At 55.2% G+C, this 20,102-nt stretch overlaps 2 protein-coding genes across 3 annotated transcripts in view; one reads left to right on the plus strand and one right to left on the minus strand.

Annotated features, from left to right (window-relative positions):
* HDLBP (high density lipoprotein binding protein) overlaps positions 1–8,582 on the plus strand; it is a 39,602-nt gene extending 31,020 nt beyond the window's left edge. For both annotated transcript variants that reach the window (XM_075099638.1, XM_075099639.1), the window contains exons 22-28: positions 117–221; positions 947–1,081; positions 1,631–1,774; positions 1,965–2,150; positions 4,672–4,788; positions 5,257–5,385; positions 6,118–8,582. In XM_075099638.1, coding sequence (XP_074955739.1) covers positions 117–221; positions 947–1,081; positions 1,631–1,774; positions 1,965–2,150; positions 4,672–4,788; positions 5,257–5,385; positions 6,118–6,204 — 903 coding nt within the window. In that variant the 3' untranslated portion in view covers positions 6,205–8,582. The remainder of the gene's footprint in view (positions 1–116; positions 222–946; positions 1,082–1,630; positions 1,775–1,964; positions 2,151–4,671; positions 4,789–5,256; positions 5,386–6,117) is intronic.
* Positions 8,534–17,950, minus strand: ANO7 (anoctamin 7). The gene is made up of 23 exons (XM_075099645.1): positions 17,731–17,950; positions 17,581–17,647; positions 16,947–17,104; positions 16,548–16,655; positions 16,052–16,188; positions 15,869–15,926; positions 15,447–15,557; positions 15,190–15,355; positions 14,780–14,870; positions 14,459–14,555; positions 14,013–14,156; positions 13,788–13,925; positions 13,413–13,511; positions 13,219–13,321; positions 12,539–12,650; positions 12,081–12,135; positions 11,847–11,944; positions 11,557–11,708; positions 11,103–11,308; positions 10,552–10,694; positions 9,993–10,083; positions 9,772–9,891; positions 8,534–9,655 (listed from the first exon to the last, which is right to left on the minus strand). The coding sequence occupies exons 1-23, from the start codon at positions 17,923–17,925 to the stop codon at positions 9,560–9,562; spliced, it is 2,745 nt and encodes a 914-aa protein (XP_074955746.1). The 5' UTR covers positions 17,926–17,950; the 3' UTR covers positions 8,534–9,559.
* Between the last annotated feature and the right edge of the window lie 2,152 nt (positions 17,951–20,102).

The following is a 20,102-nucleotide window of genomic DNA, read 5'->3' on the forward strand; positions in this document are numbered from 1 at the left end:
TGTTCTGACTGCAAGGGAATGTACCTCAGTTGAGCAACACGTTCTTTTGGGCAAGTATATGTCAAGCTGAAAGACAGAAGTCTTTCAAGTGGTAAACTGTGCTTCCTTCCCTGCAGGCTCTGGTTCCTGTCACCATTGAGGTGGAAGTTCCCTTTGATCTTCACCGTTACATCATTGGCCAGAAAGGAAGTGGGATCCGCAAAATGATGGATGAGTTTGAAGTAAGTTGTCCTTCCTCCCATCTCCTCTGTCCTGGAGAATCTGTAAGTGACTGTGCTTGTGGTGATGGCTATCAGTCGCAACATACTCAGGACCTTCGTGGTTTGACCACAGAATAAAGGCTCTGTAATAAGAAAATGTGACCTGTGTGATTTAGTCCTTGGCTCTGGGGATCGGTAGGTTTTGTGCTGAAGCTGTATGATCAGTGTTGATGCCATGAGCATTACATGACTTGTTTGGTGCCTACAGGGATTCCTCACCACTGTGAGTTGTCTTCCTCCTAGGCCATGGGAAAAAGCCCTGCTGTGCCTGCCTGTTTGGGAGAATTCCCCAGAAGCCCACAGGGACTCTTGAGGCTGATGCAGGTTGGCTGCAGACAGCACTATTGAACATGAATTTGTTTCCTAGCCTCTCCAGGCTGGCAGAGGGGCTGCTGGGGGCTGAAGCCCCACAGCAAAGCAATCTGATGTAGATAATGGCTGAAGAAACAGGGTTCTGTTCAAAAACCATCTGAACACCGTCCCAAGAAACTGACTCTAGGTGGCCCTGCTTGAGGAGGGGAGTTGGACCAGGTGACCTCCAGAGGTCCCTGCCAAGCCCAACACTTCTGTGATTCTGTGGTTCAGACTGTCTGGGTAGGACCTGGTCTTCGCAGCAGTGTAGATCAGTGAGGTGCCAACCTGCAGTGAGGAGTGATACAAAACGGTAACAGCTGTTTGTTACTCAGGTGAACATCCAGGTCCCTGCTCCTGAGCTGCAGTCAGATATCATCACCATCACTGGGCTGGCTACCAACCTGGACCGTGCCAAGGCTGGGCTGCTGGAAAGAGTGAAGGAGCTGCAAGCTGAACAAGAGGATCGGGTAAGGCCTGTGCCTGTCCTTCCTCCTTCCAACAAAATAAAGACTGGGCCTCTGGGTGTTCCTTCCAGAAGTTGCGCAGAGTCCTGGAACCGCTCTCCTTTTAAGGGCACCCTTAGCTGCTCTGCTTGTAAGCACTCCACTCATTTAACATGAACTGACAGGAGAGTTCGGGGATTCTACTTTAGGTAACTTTGGACTGCCCAGGGCTCTATCACACCTTCATGTACCTTCCAGACACTGCAGGATGGGAACCTCACTGTGCTAGGAGTCTCTCATTGAGTCCTTATCACAGCTCTGAATAGGTGAGGGAGGAGTTGTGTGGTTGTTGCTGCTTGTACTTTCCTGCTGAATTTGGTGAAAGCACAAGGCCCCAGCAAACGGATGTCTTGGATGCTCTTCTGTAGCCACATACACTCAGGCATGACCCTGCAGAATCTGTTCTGCATATCTCAGAAACCAGAAGAAAATTCTGGGACTTAGATAGACATCACTGGCCTGGCCATGGTATGTTCCCGGCTGTTGTATCTCACTCTGCTTTTCCTGTTCCAGGCCTTGCGAAGCTTCAAGCTGACAGTCGCTGTGGATCCCAAGTATCACCCTAAGATCATTGGGCGGAAGGGAGCAGTGATCACCCAGATACGCACAGAGCATGAGGTCAACATCCAGTTCCCTGACAAGGATGATGAAAGCCAGGTGAGAGATCAGAGGGTGTGCAGACAGGGCTGCTGGTTGTCTCCGAGCGTAGGAAGCACAGCATGTTCGCTAGAGCTCTGACCTCCCTGTGCTGCCTTTGGATAAGGTGGAGGGTAAAAGGGATTAGCAGGGAGAAGGCTTGCTCAGCTGCTTATGAGCCTGGTCTCTCACATGTTTCCCTGTTGCCCAGGCCCAAGACCAGATCACCATCACTGGCTATGAGAAGAATGCTGAGGCTGCCCGGGATGCCATCATGAAGATCGTTGGTGAGCTGGAGCAGATGGTCTCTGAGGATGTAACTCTGGACCACCGTGTTCATGCGCGAATCATTGGTGCACGTGGTAAAGCCATCCGTAAAATCATGGATGAGTTCAAGGTGAGTGGTGGGGTAATACAGCAGAGGCTGGGCTGGGCCTGGGTGGCCAGTGGTGCCTCTTGCTTCTGTGCCAAGAGCTTGATAGCAGCTTGGTGCTAGGGGCTGAATTCAGGAGCATGAGGCTCACATCTTGTGCTCATGTCTTGTGCCTGTTGAGGACCTTCAGCAGGAACAGCCACAAAGGAAAAGCCAGTGCTGTCCTGCTCACCTCCAGCTCTGTCACCACAAGCATGTGAGCAGAATCCCTCAGCGAGGGCACTGTGGTACACCCCAGGCAGCTAGGCTGTCTGGACACCACGCCCAGACACCAGCTGAAGCATCCACACACAACCTCAGCTGTGAGTCACCCTTCTTCTGGGAGCCAGGCAGGGATGAGGCTGAGCTCTTCCTGTCTTGCTGGAACACAGCCAGAAGAGGAACCTGGAAATGTGTCCTTGGTGCACTGGGTTAGCCCTGCAAACAGCACTGAGCTCTGTCCCTCTGTGCAGCCCTTTTAGTGTGTTTCTTGCAGGCAGGGTCCCAGGTGCTCTTCAAAGGGAGAGGACAGTGAGGTGGATTGAGAACTGGCTGAACAACAGAGCTCAGAGGGTCCTGATCAATGGGGCAGAGTCTGGTTGGAGGCCTGTAACTAGCAGTGTTCCCCAGGGGTCTGTACTGAGTCCAGTTCTATTCAATATATTCATCAATGACCTGGATGAAGGGATAGAGTGTACCCTCAGCAAATTCACAGATGATACCAAGCTGGGAGGAGTGGCTGATACACCAGAAGGCTGTGCTGCCATCCAGTGAGACCTGGAGAGCTGGGCTGAGGGGAACCTGATGAAATTCAACAAGATCAAGTGTAGGGTCCTGCATCTGGGAAGGAACAACCCCATGCACCAGTACATGTTGGGGGCTGACATACTGGAAAGCAGCTCCACTGAGAAGGACCTGGGAGTGCTGGTGGACAGCAAGCTGACCCTGGGCCAGCAATGTGCCTTTGTGGCCAAGAAGGCCAACGGTATCCTGGGGTGCGTTAAAAGCAGTGTGGCCAACAGGTTGAGAGAGGTTATTCTCCCCCTCTACTCCGCCCTGGTGAGGCCACATTTGGAGTGCTGTGTCCAGTTTTGGGCCCCCCAGTTTAAAAGACAGGGAACTGCTTGAGCAAGTCCAGCAGAGAGCTACCAAGGTGATCAGGGGACTGGAGCATCTCTCTTATGAGGAAAGGCTGAGACACCTGGGTTTGTCCAGCCTGGAGAAGAGAAGACTGAGGGGGGATCTTATCAGTGCTTACAAATATCTGAAGGGTGGGTGTCAAGAGGATGGGGCCAGACTCTTTTCAGTGGTGCCCAATGACAGGACAAGGGGCAATGGGCACAAGCTGGAACACAGGAAGTTCCAGTCAAATATGAGAAAAAACTTCCTTACTGTGAGGGTGACAGAGCAGTGGAAGAGGCTGCCCAGAGAGGCTGTGGAGTCTCCTTCCCTGGAGATATTCAAAACCTGCCTGAACATGGTCCTGTGCCCCTTGCTCTAGGTGTACCTGCTCAAGCAGAGGGTTTGGATGAGATGATCTCCAGAGGTCCCTTCTAATCCCTGCCATTCTGTGATTCTGTGAGGTGGTTATGTTGGATACTGTGATGACTGGAAGTGGACAGTCAGGCCTGTTGCTGGGGGGCTCCAGCAGGGGACTGTGCCCAGATCCCCTCAGCTTGAGCTTAACTCAAGGAAATCCTCCAGATGTATTTGCCTCTCAAGGCCATTGTTGATCCCTTTGACTTTGGGAGTCTTGACACACTCTCAGGGCTGTAGATTTGGCAATGTCAGCTGACTCTGGGGAGGGCAGGGATGTTTGCCCCTGACAGCATGTGGCAGTAGCAGTATACTTTACTACAGGGGCAGTAGTGAATGCGAATCCAGAGCGATGAGGCTTTGGAGACTTGCATCTTGGCTGGGCTCAGTTGGTGAAACAATCCATTTGGTTCCCAAATGAGCAGCCTTTGGTTTTGGTCCTGCTTGTGTGGCTTCCCTGCACCCATCTGCAAGGCAAGCTATCAGAGAGCTCAGTGGCTGTGTGTGGGGTACACTAAGCCAGCTGCATAAAATGATTGTCAGCCAGGATTACTCTGTCTGTGGAGGAGACAGAAAGCTTATTGTGCTTCATGCTGTTGGCTTGATGGTGAAAATGCTCGCAGCAGTGTGAGGACACTGTCTGGAAATGCAGCCCTCTTCTGCCTTTGCTGCAAATGCTTCACAGAAAGCAGTGGGCCCCTGGGCATTGAGAACAGCAAGGGCTGCTGGAAGATGGGTCGTTACTGCAGACTCTGTTCTGCCTGCCTTCATGGGGGAACCGCAGAGGCTTCAGGTTCAGGCGTATTCCAGTGCACCCCCCAGCATCTGAACTAGGGAGGTCCTAAACAGACTTGATGGCAGTGAGCAGATAAGGGTTTTTTTTCATCTGTGAATCAAATGACAAGGGTCATGGGGAGTCTGGCTTTTCAGATGTGCAGGTGTAAGTCCTGTCCTCTTCCTTGTATTGCAGGTGGATATTCGCTTTCCCCAGAGTGGAGCTCCTGACCCCAACTGTGTGACTGTGACAGGACTCCCTGAGAATGTGGAAGAAGCTATCGATCACATCCTGAACTTGGAGGAGGAATATGTAAGTGTTCAGCAAATCTGTGCAGGGGCTTAGCAAGGATTTCCTCTACCACAGAGCTGGATGTCTGAAGTATGTCCATGTGGTATTTTCTACCACTGCATTGGAGAACTCGAGCCCTGTGCAGGTGGTAGTCAGCCCTCACCTGCAGTTGTCTGTCAGACCAACTGGGCACAGAGCCCCAGGCTGTACTGTGTAAAGTGGTGCAAGGACTAGCCCCACTGTCCAGGAAGGGACAGTGAATGAGAATGCTGGGATATTACCAGGATGTGCACATGCTTGCCTTGCTGCAGCTTGCATCAGTTAGGAGTTGTTGGCCCTCAGACTAGTGCAGAAACACTATGTTAGGTCATTGTAGAACAGGCTGGTGACGTTGGGTTGCAGCATGGTGAGATGAGGGGGAAGGCCTGTTACACCAGTTTGAGGAACTATTGAGATATCCCCCCCCCTAACTGGGCTGTGTCACTGCAGCTTGCAGATGTGGTGGACAACGAGGCAATGCAGGTGTACATGAAACCCTCTTCACATGAAGAGTCCAAGGCGCCATCCAAGGGCTTTGTGGTGAGAGATGCCCCTTGGGCCACTGTCAACAACGAAAAGGTGAGTGCTGCTTTTGCTACGGGCCTGGGGGCACAGGGAGCTTGGCACACTGCCACGGACCTACTCTGAGGTCTGGCCCTGCTGCCTCGGCTAGGGAAACAGAGCACTCTTCCTCCCTTGGCGGCAGAGAAAGCAGTGAAGGGTCCTCCTGCTCTTTGTAGCCTGTGCAAGCTGAGGGCAGGCGTGGGCTCTCCTTCACCAGCTTCTAAAGCACTGCTGTCTCTTTCTTCCAAACATCTTGCCCACACTGACTCCCCTGCTGTTGGGGAACGGGGGACCCTAACTAGAAAGTGCCCTGCCAGATTGTGTTGTTCTTAGGGTAAGGGATGGGGCCCCGGGACTTCTGACTCTGCTGCTGCAGCACAGAACCAGCTCAATGTTTGTAGCTATGTTTTGGCTGGGAGCAGTGAGCTGGGACATGTGACAGCTCTGTCCTCAGCTGCCCTGGCGCTGCTGCAGGACTGGGCTGACCCCATCCAGTGACCAAGTTACTGAGATTGGCCCTCAGAGCCCTTGATCCACCTGCCATTTGCTCCTACCTGCACCCTCCTAAATAACTCTAGATGGCTCAATTGTCCACCCTGGGTAGTCCTAAGGATATAGCAATCCTTTTCGGCCCCCACCCATTCTATCTGCTCATGGGACATCAGAGATGCTGCTTAGCTCAGGGGCACACCATGCAGGTTCATAGCAGGGCAGGAACTTAACTTGTTCCCTTTTTGTTTGCTCTAGGCCCCTGATATGAGCAGTTCTGAAGACTTCCCCAGCTTTGGGGCTCAAGTGGCCCCCAAGACTCTTCCCTGGGGACCCAAACGATAACGACCTGGAAGCAGAAACATCTCCTCCAGCCCGCTGACCTGACACTAACCTGCCACAAATACTTCCTTTCTGAAATCTGACCCAGCGGCTGGAGCATAAGTCAATTGCCCCAAGAGGTCTCCTAATGGTGTCTGGAGTGCTAGACCCCATCCTGCTCCCCTCAGCTGTCACCGTGGCTAGGACCCACCCTCATCTCTTGATGGATATTCTTTCCTCCTTTGGAACAAGACTTCCACTCAGAATTCAAACACTAAATGTGCGTGTTTTTGTTAGAAACTTCATAATTGACTCAAAGTGGCTAAGATTTGCAGCTTCCCAAGCGCTAGCAGAGCAATTTGCTCTCTTGAGCATGTCTTACTAGGCATTCTCGCCTTCATTAGGAGACCTCCTTTACTGTGGCTAGGAATCTACTTCCTGTCTCATGACCTCAGGAAATAAATTTCCTTGACTTTCTAAAGCCAAAACGTTTGCCCTCTTTCCTTTGTGTTTATCCCAGGCCTTACCTTACCTTTGTAGAGTGCAATCAACTTTTTTCCTTTTAACTGCCAAAAATTCATTTAATGCTGATAGCTGACTGTGGGGAGAGCTTAAAATAATCTAAAAGGTCAGAAACTTGCTTTTTAAAGGAACAAAACCTTCAATAGGCTGTAGAGGCAGCAGAGATGGAAGGGACCAGAACAATGTACGGCTACCCTGGTCAGGTAAACACCTCTGAGTGCAGCTCGCAGCAAGTGTGCCCCTGCGCCACAACAAGCACAGCCCCAGCCTGCACGCTTGATGAGTCTTCCAGTGCACGACGACAGACCCCACTCCTGGTTCCCCACCTTCCCTCATGCACCCTTCCCAACAGCCGACAGTGTGAGCAGGCGAGCCAGCACATGACAATATCACTGGATGGGACAGATTTGGGTCGGCCAAGATTGCTGCAGTGGCATGGCCCAGGAGAAGCTGGTGGGAAGCACAGCCTTGAGAAGCTGTAGTTCTCTGCTAGCACTGCAGCATCTAGGCACGAGCAGTAGGGACACCTATTACTATTGCCTTCTTTCTACCTCAAAAGTCAGTATGATGGTGGCCTCTCAGTTTAAGGGGGTAAACAGCTCTTGCCCTGGCACCCAGAGCAGAAGTGTGGAGGAGAAGCAAGAGGAGCCTTTTGTCTCCGAGTGGCTTTGGGAGCTCCTCTGGAGGGAAGCTGAGTGCAGTGACGATGAGGCAGGCTGTGAATCAGAGAGAACTGTAGGACTGCTTGCTGAGCTGAAACAGGGCTTGGCCCCAGGGCCGTAGGTGCAGCCTTGCTGCAGCCCTTGGCTGCAGAAGTTGTGAGCCAGGCTTTTGCTCTCGGTGGCACTGGGGGATGGATGGCATGGTGCATTGACCCCTCCCCGAGGCCTCCATCGTATGGGCAGTAGAGGGTGATCCATGCTCTGTACTCTGGGCCACTTGGGCCTAGGCCCTGCCATGGCTTGCTTGAAGGGGGCTGTGTCCAAGCTCCTCCAGCCCGTAAGAGGAAAACCACATCTTTGTGGAGGGAGGCAGGAAGCATGGGGTTTCTGTGTTCCCTCCTTCCCCTGCCTTAGTCCTACAGAGGTGGTAGTCTGAGCCATTCCTCTGTCCCAGCTGCTTCAGCTCTTGGACAAGCAGGAGTCCATAGCCTCTCCTCTCTAGTGCTGCTTACGGAGCAAAGGCCCAAAACTCTGGCAAGCTGAGCCCAGCATTCTTGCCTTTCCCTCTGTCCAGCAGGCCTGACATGTCAACGCTTCTTCCCATGCCAGCTCTTCTTGGAAGAGGCTGCTATGCAGAAATTGACCAAAACCTCACAGTGCTCTCCTTAAGTTTGAGAAATGACTGAAGCTGACCATGGCCTGTTGCAGGGCACCTGTCTGTCCGTGAAGGACAGGGTGGCCTTGCCTCTAGCACAGGAGACAGGGTGGGTCAGACAGAACTAGGGTGACACCCTCGCATCTGTGTCTGTCAGAAAATTATTATTACCGCTGTAGCTTAGGTCTGTCCTATGTCACCAAGCCTATTGCACCCCTCTTCCTCTTTATGCCCCCCTGTGCCCTCACCACTTGCACAGCTAGGCTTGAGTTACATTTGGGGCACCACCATCTGGGCTTGTGCCCCATAGCCCAACCCTCCACTCTAAAGAAGGTCATGAAGTGATTGTACCTAGTACTGTCCCTCCACCACCCTCCTTCCGCAGCAGACTGTGGCATGTGTCCATTTCCTCTCTTTGACGTCTTCCATATTGTACGTTTCCATAGCAATGATCCCTTGGCCTTAACTTTGGAATTTGGAGACTATATGCAAACATGTAAAAAGGCTCATGAGTATGGATGACACTGGAATTTTATAAATTCTAAAATAAAACCTGAAACAGCTTGGAGTGTCATGGAGATTATTTCTACTAGTGGGTTGAGATCCCAGGCAGCCCTTGCTTGGCTGGGTTTAGCCCAGTTTGAGGAGCTGCAGCTTGCATGCCTGAGACTCTGCTGCGGTGATACCCTCACTGAGGTGGGACTCGCACAGCAGGCAGCTGGGTCGAGGGAGGAGGCAAGAGCAGCACTGGGCAGTAGTGAAGGCTGCGCCCTCCTCATGGGGAGGCATCGATCTGTTTGCACCCAGGGAGGTGGGGCCAGGGGCACTGCCAGTATAGGGGAGGAGAGGGAGGCACCAGCGATGGTCCTTCTTGCTCACCTCCATAACCAGGGCTTCTTGTCTACCTTCTGCAACTGGCACTGCTGCGCAGCGTGTACTGGCTGGGACCAAGCTGCTGCTCTCCAACGGGTGAAGCTTGGCTCAGGGTCTGCCATGTCAGAGTGTTGCAGTGTGCCTCACGTTCACCAGTGTCTCCATAGCTTTCCCTATCCCAGCAGCAGCTCAGCTGTTCTCACTGTACCTGCTAGTGCTGGCAGGCAAACCCTCCAGCCGTGGCTATATCCAGCACGGGTGGAGGCAGAAGTGAGAGCCAGTGCAGGAGGCTGTAGCCCTGCCTTCACTCACCCCAAGCGGCAAGCGGAGCTGCAGTTGCACTGACCAGCTGTGCAGCTACTGTGGGCAGGCACTGCCCTGCACTAGCTGAACCCAGCCCAGGAACGTGGTGTGGCCAGCTTCCTTTAATTCACCCTGTGCCAGGTCATTTATACAGTGGTGGTGTTACCTTGTGGTAATGACAACAAGCTTGGGCAAACACCCAGAGCCAGCTGTGTCCTGCCATGCATTTAGCATCCCCAAATGCCTGTGTGCCAGCTGGGCAGGGAAGGCACCCCGGCTGCCCTGTGGCTCCAGGCTGGTGCAAGGAGGAGCCAGTAAGCAGCCCTTCACTCTCGGCCACGGGCCTCAAGTCACACTGCGGTGCTCAGTTGCTGACAAACTGCTCGGTTTCCCAGTCCCTGCCAGCAGCTGAATCCATGACACTGGCCTTGCTTCTTGTCTCCCGTCTCTCCAAAAGGACCTGAACCGCAGAAAAAGGGAGCCGGTGTTTGCACTAGTAGGAACTGCCTGTGCCTCTTCCGCATTTAAAACAAAAAAGGCTTTAAAGGAGGAGGCAGAAGAACTGCTGCAGCCCACCTTGTTCTCAGCCAGGGCCTCCTTGGCCAGGTACCGTTCACGCTTCACCTTGACCTCCAGGGCCTCAGGAATGTCAGGTACCAGCCACGCAATCACACGTCCGATAAAGAAAACCACATGCTGGAAGTGAGAAGGGACACGCAGGTTGGCCAAGATGGCAGGTCCTCACCCCCTGCCCCAGCACTGTGCTCTGGGCCAACCCGCAGGGCTTGGCACCTGACCTCGAACATGATGATGAAGCCCAAGCGTATGGCCAGCAGCTGCCAGTAAGTCAAGGTCAAGTTGCCGTCCCGGTCCCTAAACGCTCTGTATCTGTGGGGAGCAAAGTGCAGCTGTTACTGCCTCTGCTTCACGGCGGGCATCACCATTGGGCATTGCTGCAGGAGCATTCTGACCACAGCTCCCAGCACACTACAGGGCAGCAAAACCAGCCCTTGGCCAGCCTCAGCTGGGACCCAGGCAGCTGCAGGTAGTCTGGCCCCAGGGGACCTTCTCCTTTTCAAAAGTGCCTTCCTCCACAACTGGGGAGCTTTTGCTTCAGTCCCAGGTCAGGCCAGGCCAGACAAACAATCCCCTGCATAACCCCACACACAGGCACATTCAGCACATGCTCAGCCCTGGGATGAGCAAGGGCCCTGGGGATCTGGGGACCTGAGGACAACCTGGACCTGGCTAAAGGCTGCTGTGCTAAACATTTGCTGTGGTGGTGGCAGAGAAAAGCAAATCCAAGCCTAAGCAAATGAGGAGAGGAGCCAGACGGGGCAGGAGGGGGGCTCTCACCTGCACGTGGTGTTGCTCTGCAGGACAAAGCTCCATGGTGCATACGCCAAGGTGAAGTTCACATAGCCATGCAGGCTGCTGTCATGGATGTACTCATAGTACATGCGGGGCAGGAAATCAGAGGTGAAGGCGATGAGGAAGGCCTGGGAGCAGAGGGATGTGCTGCAGGAAGTCCCGCAGCCAGGGGATGCCCCAACCCCGCTGGCAGGCCTTCCTCCAAACCCTGTGCTCCTGAGGTGGCTTTCTGCCTCTCCTTGCCCTCAGCCTGACAAACCAGACACAAACACTGCTCAGTCTTAGCAGCTCACTGCTCATGGTGCTGTGTCCTGCTTTCAGTCCTCGGTTAAACCCAAGCAAGGCTGCACGCCCCAGAGGGTGACAGCTTCCCAGCTCCCATGCCCAGAGCTGGGCCTTCTGCAAAGGTGGACCCTCCCCAGGCACAGCAGCTCCTCTTGCCACTCACCATTCTGCAGCAGCCAAATAAACTTTCCCCTCTACTTCCCCAACGCTGCTTCCAGCCCCCTCGCTACCCGCTTGCCTGCCCAGCATACGTTGCTGATGATGGCCAGGTGACTGATGGCCTCCAGGATGGAGAACCAGATACTGATGCCCTCCGCCCGCTCGGCCACGGGCCGCCGGTAGTCACAGACGAACTTGTGAGCATCCAGGCGTATCTCCACCCAGTTGTTGAGCAGGGCAAAGAGGGGTGCCAGGGGGCAGGCTGCCACAAAGATGGTGATGAAGCCGAACTGCAGGACTGGGAGGAAGAGGTGGAGGAGCAGGGAGGGACAGGCTGAGAGACAGCAGTGGTAGCTGCAGTATCACCCAGCCCTATCCCACAGGGAGCAGGGAAACCGTCCTCCCTCCAGCACCCGTGGGATGCTCAGGGCGAAACCTCCTGCAGCTGGTCCCTTCCTCCAGGCAGCTCCTGCAGCTCCTGCCTCTCCCCACTGGTTTTCTCTCACCTAGTGCTTCATCCCTCCCCACCCCAAGGCCAGTCCCTACCCATCTCCAGGTACTCGTTGAACAGCCCCTCGAACACCAGCAGCTGATGGTCCATCACCCAGGGCGCCTGCTCCACCAGGACCGACTCCCCCTCCTCACCTGCCTTCTTGGTGGAGAGGAGCTTGTGCTTGTGCCACCAGCACTTCAGCTTTCTGGGGAGATGAGAGGGGCCATGTCCCCCGCTGCAGCCAGCCAGCGCTGCTCAATGCCCCCTTGGCGGAGCCCTGAAGCCCCCTCACTGCGCAGGCTTAGGGTCCCGCGATGGCCCTGGTGAGCCATGGCATACTCACGGGATGGCCAGCTCCTGCACATTGTTGATGATCTGCTTCCCCACCATGATGACCAGCAGCTCCTGAGCCAGCTCGATGAAGCACCCACCTGGGCTGCACTGTGAGGAGGGAGGGACCCTCAGTCTGCCAGGTCCATCACACAGGGATGGGGAGGACCCCGAGCATGGGAAGGCATCCCTGCAGCATGCACTGGCTGGGGCAGCATGCACAGTATCTCTCCCACCCGGCACTCACCTCCTCGTTGCGGACCCCCAGAAAGCTCAGGTAGTGCCCAGGGTAGCCAACAAACCTGCAGGAGCCAGAGCAGAACCATGAGCAGGGACCCCAGGTGCTGAGCCCAGGGATGTGTCCAGAGCAGCCCCAGGGAAGGAAGGGCTTTTTCTGGTCCACCCAGAGCCCTCTTCTCCCTTGCCAAGGGGGACAAAATGGCTGGTGGTGGGTGCCTCTGATGGAGAGGATCCTCCAGACCCAGACCGGGACCAGCTGCACCAGTTAGCCCACAGCAGGCTGGCACTGACCTCATTCCCAGGCATCCCATGGCCCTGTGAGGGCTCCTGCTCTCTGGTGGGACCCCACCCCCTCCCCGCAGTAGTCCTTGCCAATGATGGCAGCAGCACTACCCAGCCGCAAAGCCCAGAGGCCGCAGGGGCTGCAGGGGATGGGGAAAACACCTGCTTCCCCAAAGGCCTTACTTGCCCTTGAAGAAGGCGATGTAAATGGGAGATGAGTAGAAGGTGACAAACTGGAAGACGAACACTTTGAAGGTGAAGGCATCCTCGTATTTGGTCTGGGTGCGGTGCATCTCTGCCAGGGGGAAGCACAGGGACGTGGCCCTACTCTGCTCCAGGATGCTCTCCCACATCATTGGATTACATCGCTCAACTCTAACCAACCCCTGGCAGCCCAGGATCCCCAAACCTGCTGTGGTACCCATGAAGGCACATTACTGCTCATCCAGAGCCTGGAGACGCCTGTCTGCTTTGTACCAAAAAACAAGCTTCCTTCAGTCAGTACAAACAAACAGGCTTCGTGTCTCATGAAATACAACAAAAACATCCTATGTGCTTTTCTCCCCAAAACTTCAAAAGTCAGCTTGAATATTTTAATCAAAAACCTCCAGAAAAGCTCAAGCAGAAGTTAAGCACTACGCTTTTTTTTTTTCTGCTACCAAAACACTTTTCACTGAAGATCTTATTTTCCCAGCAATCCTCTCTTCCATAAGCCATCATCCTCCTGAGTGTCTGCCAGACTTCCCTCTGGGGCTGTGGACAGAGCTTGCAGCCCAGCAGCAAGCTCTCTGGATTTGGTGCTCTGACCTTACTGACCACTCCCTCCCATCACCATCCGGCATGCCGGACCCTCGCCAGCTTACCCCACTTGGTGAGAAAATGAGCCAGGGAAATATAGATCTTGGAGAGGATGAGGATGAAGATAAGGTTCACCACCGAGCCGGTGATGCTGGCGATGCGGGATGCCTACAGGGACAAGCAATAGGCAGAGCACGGAGGGTGGCAAGCAAGCCCAGCAAGTGAAGCAGGTCCAGGAGTGGCTCTGGCCACCTCTTACCGAAGCCACGAACCAGAAGTACCCCGAGTTGGAGAGCAGGATGGCGACCACTGCCCGGTAGAGGATAATGGAGACCACGAACATCACCACCACGGCAATCTACAAAGACAGCGCATGGGGCATGAGAAGGAGCACTCCATTGTTAGCCCACGGCATTACAGGTCCCAGGGGAGCTCTGGGGCAGGCAGCTGAGCCTGGGCACAGTGGGATGTGGGCTGAGCCGGTGGAGAGCCACAGGTTCCACCACAGGCCAGGGACGCACGTGTTCATCCCCAGCTTAACACATGTTCTTACCTAAACTAATCTTGTCCCACCATGTCCCGCTGCTCTGGGACAGACACTGGGAAGATGCTGCTCCAGTCCCCACAATCTTACCATCATTATAATGACCATGGAACCAGCCAAAATCCGGTGGATGCGGCTGCGCTTGGGGAAATATGGCTCCTCCACCCCTGTTATAGGGTTTATTATCGTCATGGGAGCCATGGCCGTAAACTGGGGCCGTGGCCGCTCCTGAGAAAGCAGGGGAAAGGTGTCAGGGGTGCCCAGTGGCTTCGGTCCGTGCTGTTTTGGGAGGCACTGCAGAGGGCCATACCCCACCTCAATGTCCTCAAATTCAGAGCAGTCCCAGTGGTGAGCCAGGGATGCATTTGTCCTCTTCCAGAATTCCAGGAACAGCACGGCCCACAGGGACATGAAGATGCTGAAGAAGACAGTCCCACCATGGTCAAAGAGCCGTCCTGCCTGTGGGCAGAGTGGGGCTGAGGGGTGGGAAGTAGACCAGGCAGGGCAGCAGGGGCTGCTCTCTGCACAACTGCCATGGCAAGTGCTGGGCCCTCAGTGTCCCTGAGCTGTGGGGCAGGACGGGAGGGAAGGTGGAAGGGGCCATCTGGGAGCCTTCACTGGGGAGGAAGAGGTGGGAAGATGGGTGGGAGAGAAGAACTGGGGCAGCAGGGACCAAGGTGGGGAGGTGGACTGGAATAACATGGGCTAAAGTTGGGATGGGCATCTCCACCCCAGCCCTGAGTTGCCCTCCAGGACCTCACCATGAACATGCTGCATATTTTGGAGAGCTGCCAGTAGGGACAGGTCTTGCAGAGGGGACACATCCAGTACTGCTGTTTGCTCGTGCAGATCTCCTGACTACAGGCAAGGAAGGAGCAGCCAGCAGCCTGCTGGGCCTTGGCTTTTCCCACTGTTCCCCATTCACTGGCACTTTTGCACTGAGTGCTGTGGCCAAGCCCCAGCAGCCAGCCAGTGCCAGCCCACTAGGGTGCAGGCACCACCCTGCCCTCCTCCCTGTCACCCCAGGCACGAAGGAAGCACAGTCCCAGAGAAGGGGCCAGCAGGGAGGTCAAGGCACTTACGAAGGTACATCATTGAACATCAGGAAAATGCCTGCAGTGAACACCACCATCCCCACCACTGCTGCAGGCAGGAGCCATCCTGTGTAGAAGCCTGGAGACAGTGGCAACACGAAGCATGAGTCCTGCAGGCCTCCAACCACCAAGGACAGCACCTGCCCAAGCCCAGCATAGCACCCGCCTAAAACTGTGCAGGGTTTGGAGAACACAAGCACAGACCCAAGGCTGCAAAGTACCTGCCAGGCTCTGGCTGGTCCTTTTAGGACACATGGGGCACAGCTCATGGTGCCACCACCCTTGAAATGGAGAGCATGCTGGGGCAGAGCTGATCTGCATCCCGGGGCAGCCAGGAGCTGCTGCCTGCTGCCAGCGGCCGCTTACCCCGGGAGAGCTTTGGGGCAGGCATGACTCACCCAGCCAGGCAAAGTAGAAAGCAACCTTCTCCCCAAAGTATTTGCGGATGTGACCCAGTGGCTGGTACTTGTTCCACTTCCCCCAGCTGGCCCAGTACTGGAAGAGGATTTGGCGCTGGCTGAGGCTGCCAGCAGCCAGCTCCTCCGGCCTGAGCTTGTAGGGACCCTGCAAGAAGAGGTAGGGGGGTGGGTGAGGGGCTGGCTGGGGGTGTGGGGCTGGCAGTGGGGTGGCTCCCTGGGGGACAGCAGTGTCTTGCCTCGTGCAGCGGGAAGGCGGCGGTGAAGACATTCTCATTCAGCAGCTGATCCACGCCCACCTCCCGCTCCCTGGAGTGTCCATACTGTGTCGTGGCCAGGATCTCGTAGAGCTGCCAGGACAATGCCAGGATGGGTGAGGGGGGATGCAGCCATCTCCTGTGACAGGGAGTGGGGTCCCCACCACCAGTCAGCTTTCCAGCTACCAGCTCCAAGCCTGATTCCCCAATGCTGAATGGCAGGAGGAGGGTTTCCACCCAAGCCTTTTAATCCCCTCTGGAGTTATTAGCACACAGCAACCCAGTCTGGGACCTTTGAGACCATGACAACACATGACAACACACCCGCTCACAACACTTCTCTCTCAGACCCTGCAGCCCACCCGGGACAAGAAAAGGGGGGCCACAGCAGTCCTGGTGCTCACAATTTGGTGCCGTTGGGTGGTGGAGAAGAAGGTGTCCTGCTCATCACTCCCCAGGAACCTAGAAGAGCACAGAGGAGCAGCTCGGCAGAGCCCGGTGCTCACTGGGGGGATGCAGCACCCCATCCCTGCCACGCCTGCCAGCTGGGGACCACCTCCTGACATGGTCCCTCCTGCGGCACTCACCAGCGCAGCTTGTTGGCCTTGAAGGGACAGGTGTAGTAGTCCAGCGGCAGGTTGGGAACCTCCTGGGCCATCAGGTTGGGGATGCCCAGCCGCTGCAGCACGCTGGCCGACCAGTTGGAGGTCTGTCTGGGGAGCGCCTGCATGGGCAGCGGAAATGTCTCAGGAGAAAGGAGTGGGAGCAAGATGGCAGCCAAACTGGGAGGAAATAGTGCCCAGACTGTGCCGAACGCAGGAGCCTGTTCTTCGAGGGCCAGGGAAAGAGGGGATGCAGCACTGCAGGAGTAACTCAGAAGGGGAACGAGGTGTGATCCCATAACTATGCATGGGACAAGACTGGTGAATGGGAACTGCTGGGTCCATGGGAAATCAAGGAGGCTGCAAACCCCATCAGAGACCTGCAGCAAGCAGCTGCCCAGCCTGTCACCTAGAGTAGGGTACTCAGTTCTGGGGGCACCGTCCCTTGTCCTTGGAGAGCTCAGGCACCACAGGCCCTCACCTGCAGCGGCACACGGAGCTGGAGCTCCTCGGCGTAGTAGCAGAGCACGCTCCAGGGTGCACTTAGCAGCAGGTAGTGTACCACCTTCTTCTCCACACGGGTCATGTGCTGTTGGGAGAAGGGGACCCCAGCAGAGATGAAGCTGCTGGCACCAGTACAGTTCCCTGCAGGAGGCACCGGAGTGACTCCATGCTGGTGTGGATCAGCCTGGCAGAGCTGACTCAGGGGAGAGGAGCACAAGCACATCCCACCCCATGCTCCAGCTTGGCTGCCTGCAAGCCTGGGGTCCCCTCCTCTGCAAGGGTCCCCACAGCGTGGCACCCATGCTCTGCCCAATTCACAGGACAAGGCTGCAGTTATCACAGCGGGGTAGGAATTTGATGTCAGATCCCTGGGTACCTTTTCCATGCGGATCCCAGCAGCATGAAGCTTGTCCAGAAACTTCTTCCGCCAGGTCCTGTGGATGGTGGCAGGTCTCTTTGGCACGTCCCCATTCTTGCAGCTGTCCTGCTGCCCGCTCAGCTCCCAGGGTTCTGTTTCCCACACCAGGACAAAGTCTGCGGCAAGGAAAGGGAACTCGTGCCCACCCCATGACCAGGAAGCACAGCAGATCCCAGAACCTCAGTCCCTCTCTTGCAGGACTCAGTGCTCTTGTGGGGCTGGGTGTCAGCTTGTGAGTAAAACAAGAAGTCAAGGGGAGGACATGCTTGGTCTGGAAGAGGCTGCCAGCCACCTCGCTTGGGTGTTTCTAGCATGGGAGGCAGAAAGCCCTTTTAACATGAATTGAGAACTGTGGCCATCTTGCAGAACGGAAAGGCTCAAGCAGCTGAGCAGGAAAGGGCTTGCAGGAGGTCTGATGCCCTCTGTACTGCTGTACAGACCAGCTGCAGTCAGCAGGGCCTGCTGCTGCCAGCTCCAGCCATGGAGCCTGGGAGCTTTCCCCACCCTCCTCAATGCAGCAGGCCCATCCAGCCCCAGCCTCGTAACCAGGGTAGAAAGGAACCGACCCGAAAGACTAGCCTTTCTCCCTCACCTATCCTTGTACAGCCATCACTGAAAACGTTGGCTGTGCTTTTCTGGTCCAGGGCTGTGTTGCTGGGCTGGAAGTAAGGCATAAGGAGCGATGAGAGCAGCGACTCCCCAGGCAGCTTGACTGCCCAGGGGACAGACTGCAGCCACCCACCTGGGGGATTTCAATGGCCTCCTCACTCAGACTGCCGTAGTGAGCACCTCTGCCGTCCTGCCTCACCAGGCTGCAGGTGGGATCGTCCATGGTCCTCCTCTGCTGCATGGTACTGAGAAGGAGCCCCGCACAACTGCATCCACCCCGCAGCCCCACCACCTCTCCCAGCAGCACCAGAGCCCCAGCACTGGCCATGTGGCTGGCCTCGCTCCCTTCTTTGCCAGCCCCTCAGTTCCTGCCCGTGTGTGGTGAGGCCTACGACCCTGCTCTGCCTACCATCAGGAATGCTTCCAGGTGGAAAACAAGGAAACACAAGTTGTCAGCGGTCTTGTGCAGTGTCCTCCCTTCACACCACCACCTAAGCTCCCTCCAAGAGTCCCTCTCCTCCACCACCTCGGCCAAAGACACAGTGGGGAATACCCACACCACACCCCCCCCACATCTTTCCTCAACAGTCAGCTCTGTCACTGTGAGGAAGGACTTTCCACCACCCTCCCCACAGGGTGACCCAACTCAAAGTCATGTCCATCAGCATGTGTGATCCCATGATGGAGAAGCCAGGGATGCCCTTTCCACCCCAGAAAGAGGGTCCAGTCCATGCCCAAGCACTCAATGTCCAAAAGCTGTGGCAAATGGAGCTCCCCCACCTCTGTCAGTTTTGGAACTGGAAACACCTCGAGAAGCCGAGGTAGGAGGCAGGAACCTCATGCAATGGCTAACACCAGCTCAGACACATGGGAGTTGAATAATAATCCAGCAAGATGCCTTCTGCAGAGGTGGGGGGGACCAGGAGGGCATCACAGCTGCATGAGTGGCAGCCAGGCAGGGAGGACATCACGCATGCAGCGAAAGGAAGTTCTTCTCCTCCGGTGCTTTCTTCACCTAAAAAAGGAGCCTAGGAACCCCTGTGTTTCATTCATTAACATATTTTGTTATTGTGAAGACCGTTACTGATCAGGGGCAAGAGCTGCTTGTTCAGTTTTGTCCTCCTCGAGTCAGACATTGGTGTTTTAGCTCACCTGGTGATTGCACTCCAAAGGCACTGGATAAAAGACGCCAGCAGCAGTGCCAATGGGGAGGACTATGCATCAGCCAGGGAAAACAGCTCTGTCAGTAACAGAGCAGGGTAAATGCATTCCCATTTCTCCAGATCTTTATGATGGGGCTGGCCCAGTTCATTACCACCATCACATGATGTGCCCACAGCCATGGCCTTTTACACTGTGGCTCCAAGTTTGCTGCTAAACAGTGATGAAATGAAGATGGCCTTTCTTATGGTGTCAGGTTGCTCCTCTGAAACATTGATGTGGCTCTTCATCGTTAATTTCAAGACAGGTGGTGTAAAAGAGGAAACGCCAGGCAGCCTCAGTTTCTCAAATCACCACATGCCCCTGGCCAAAAGCAAGGCGGGCAAAACACCCCTTTGCAGAAGCCAGGGACAACCTGCACCAGCAGAGCTCTTGTGATACAAGAGCTTCTTCTGGGCATCAGTGAAGCAGGAGGAAGACTCCTGCTAAATGCACCTAAAAGCACTAGAAACCTATTCCTCAAAGCAAGTCATGGGAACAGCCTGGGCCTCTTGCTCCTACAGTAAGGACTGGTTAGTGGGGAAATAAAATGTTCTCAGTCCATGAAGAAGTGTAAAGGTGCCATGAAGAGCCCGAGTTTCTGCATGTTGCATGACCCAAAATGTCCCCATCTGGGCTCCTCGAAAAGGCCAAGCCCCTCCTGGGAAGGTGGCCCTGCACCCACACTGTGACAGCCCACCAGGTACCTGCTGAACAGCACGAGGCAGTCAGCAAGAGATGAAGATGTGCCTGGAATGACAGCGAATGTCATCAGTCATGCTGGGAGGACATGCTGGGGGCCTGGAAAACCAGGAAGGTGCCTGGGAATAGGGGTAGAGCCCTGCTGAGTTGGGCAGAGGTGCAGGTGCCAACCTCCACCCAATTCCCTTCTAGCACCTCAGTCCCCTAGCTGCCTTCAGCCAAACCCCTCTCAACTTCCACACCTTGGCCCAAATTCTGGCTTCATTTATACCCTTTGCAACTCCTACCAAGTCAAAGGCGTTGCTAGTCAGCACTGAATTTTGCTTGGTTTGGGTCCTGTGACCTTCGCCTGTCAGACTAGTTGGGAGGGCTAGGGTGATGTGCCAAGTGCAAAATCTCCTTGAGGAAACACACCTGTGTCCTGAAACGCTCTGGGCTGATCTACAAGCTAAAAATCTTCCATCACACCCAGAAGTCCTTCTGACATCTGGAACACATGGGCATGCATCTCCACTGAACAAGCGGCTCCAGACCTAGCTCTCCAGCTCCTTTGGGAGCAGTATATGGTCCTTGCTCCCAGCGGATGGTGATAAAAACTTCAGC

The sequence above is a fragment of the Phalacrocorax aristotelis genome, chromosome 7 (genome assembly GCF_949628215.1).
Source record: "Phalacrocorax aristotelis chromosome 7, bGulAri2.1, whole genome shotgun sequence".
Classification (NCBI taxonomy): Eukaryota; Metazoa; Chordata; class Aves; order Suliformes; family Phalacrocoracidae; genus Phalacrocorax; species Phalacrocorax aristotelis.

What these genes read in the sequence shown, in the direction of transcription:
- ANO7 (XM_075099645.1), bottom strand. Translation starts at nt 17,925, where the DNA reads ATGGCCAGTGCTGGGGCTCTGGTGCTGCTGGGAGAGGTGGTGGGGCTG. An exon ending in ACTTCTGGTTCGTGGCTTCG is followed by an intron (nt 13,322 to 13,412) that starts GTAAGAGGTGGC and finishes TTGTCCCTGTAG; the next exon opens with GCATCCCGCATCGCCAGCAT. An exon ending in CAACGAGTACCTGGAGATGG is followed by an intron (nt 11,309 to 11,556) that starts GTAGGGACTGGC and finishes TCTTCCTCCCAG; the next exon opens with TCCTGCAGTTCGGCTTCATC.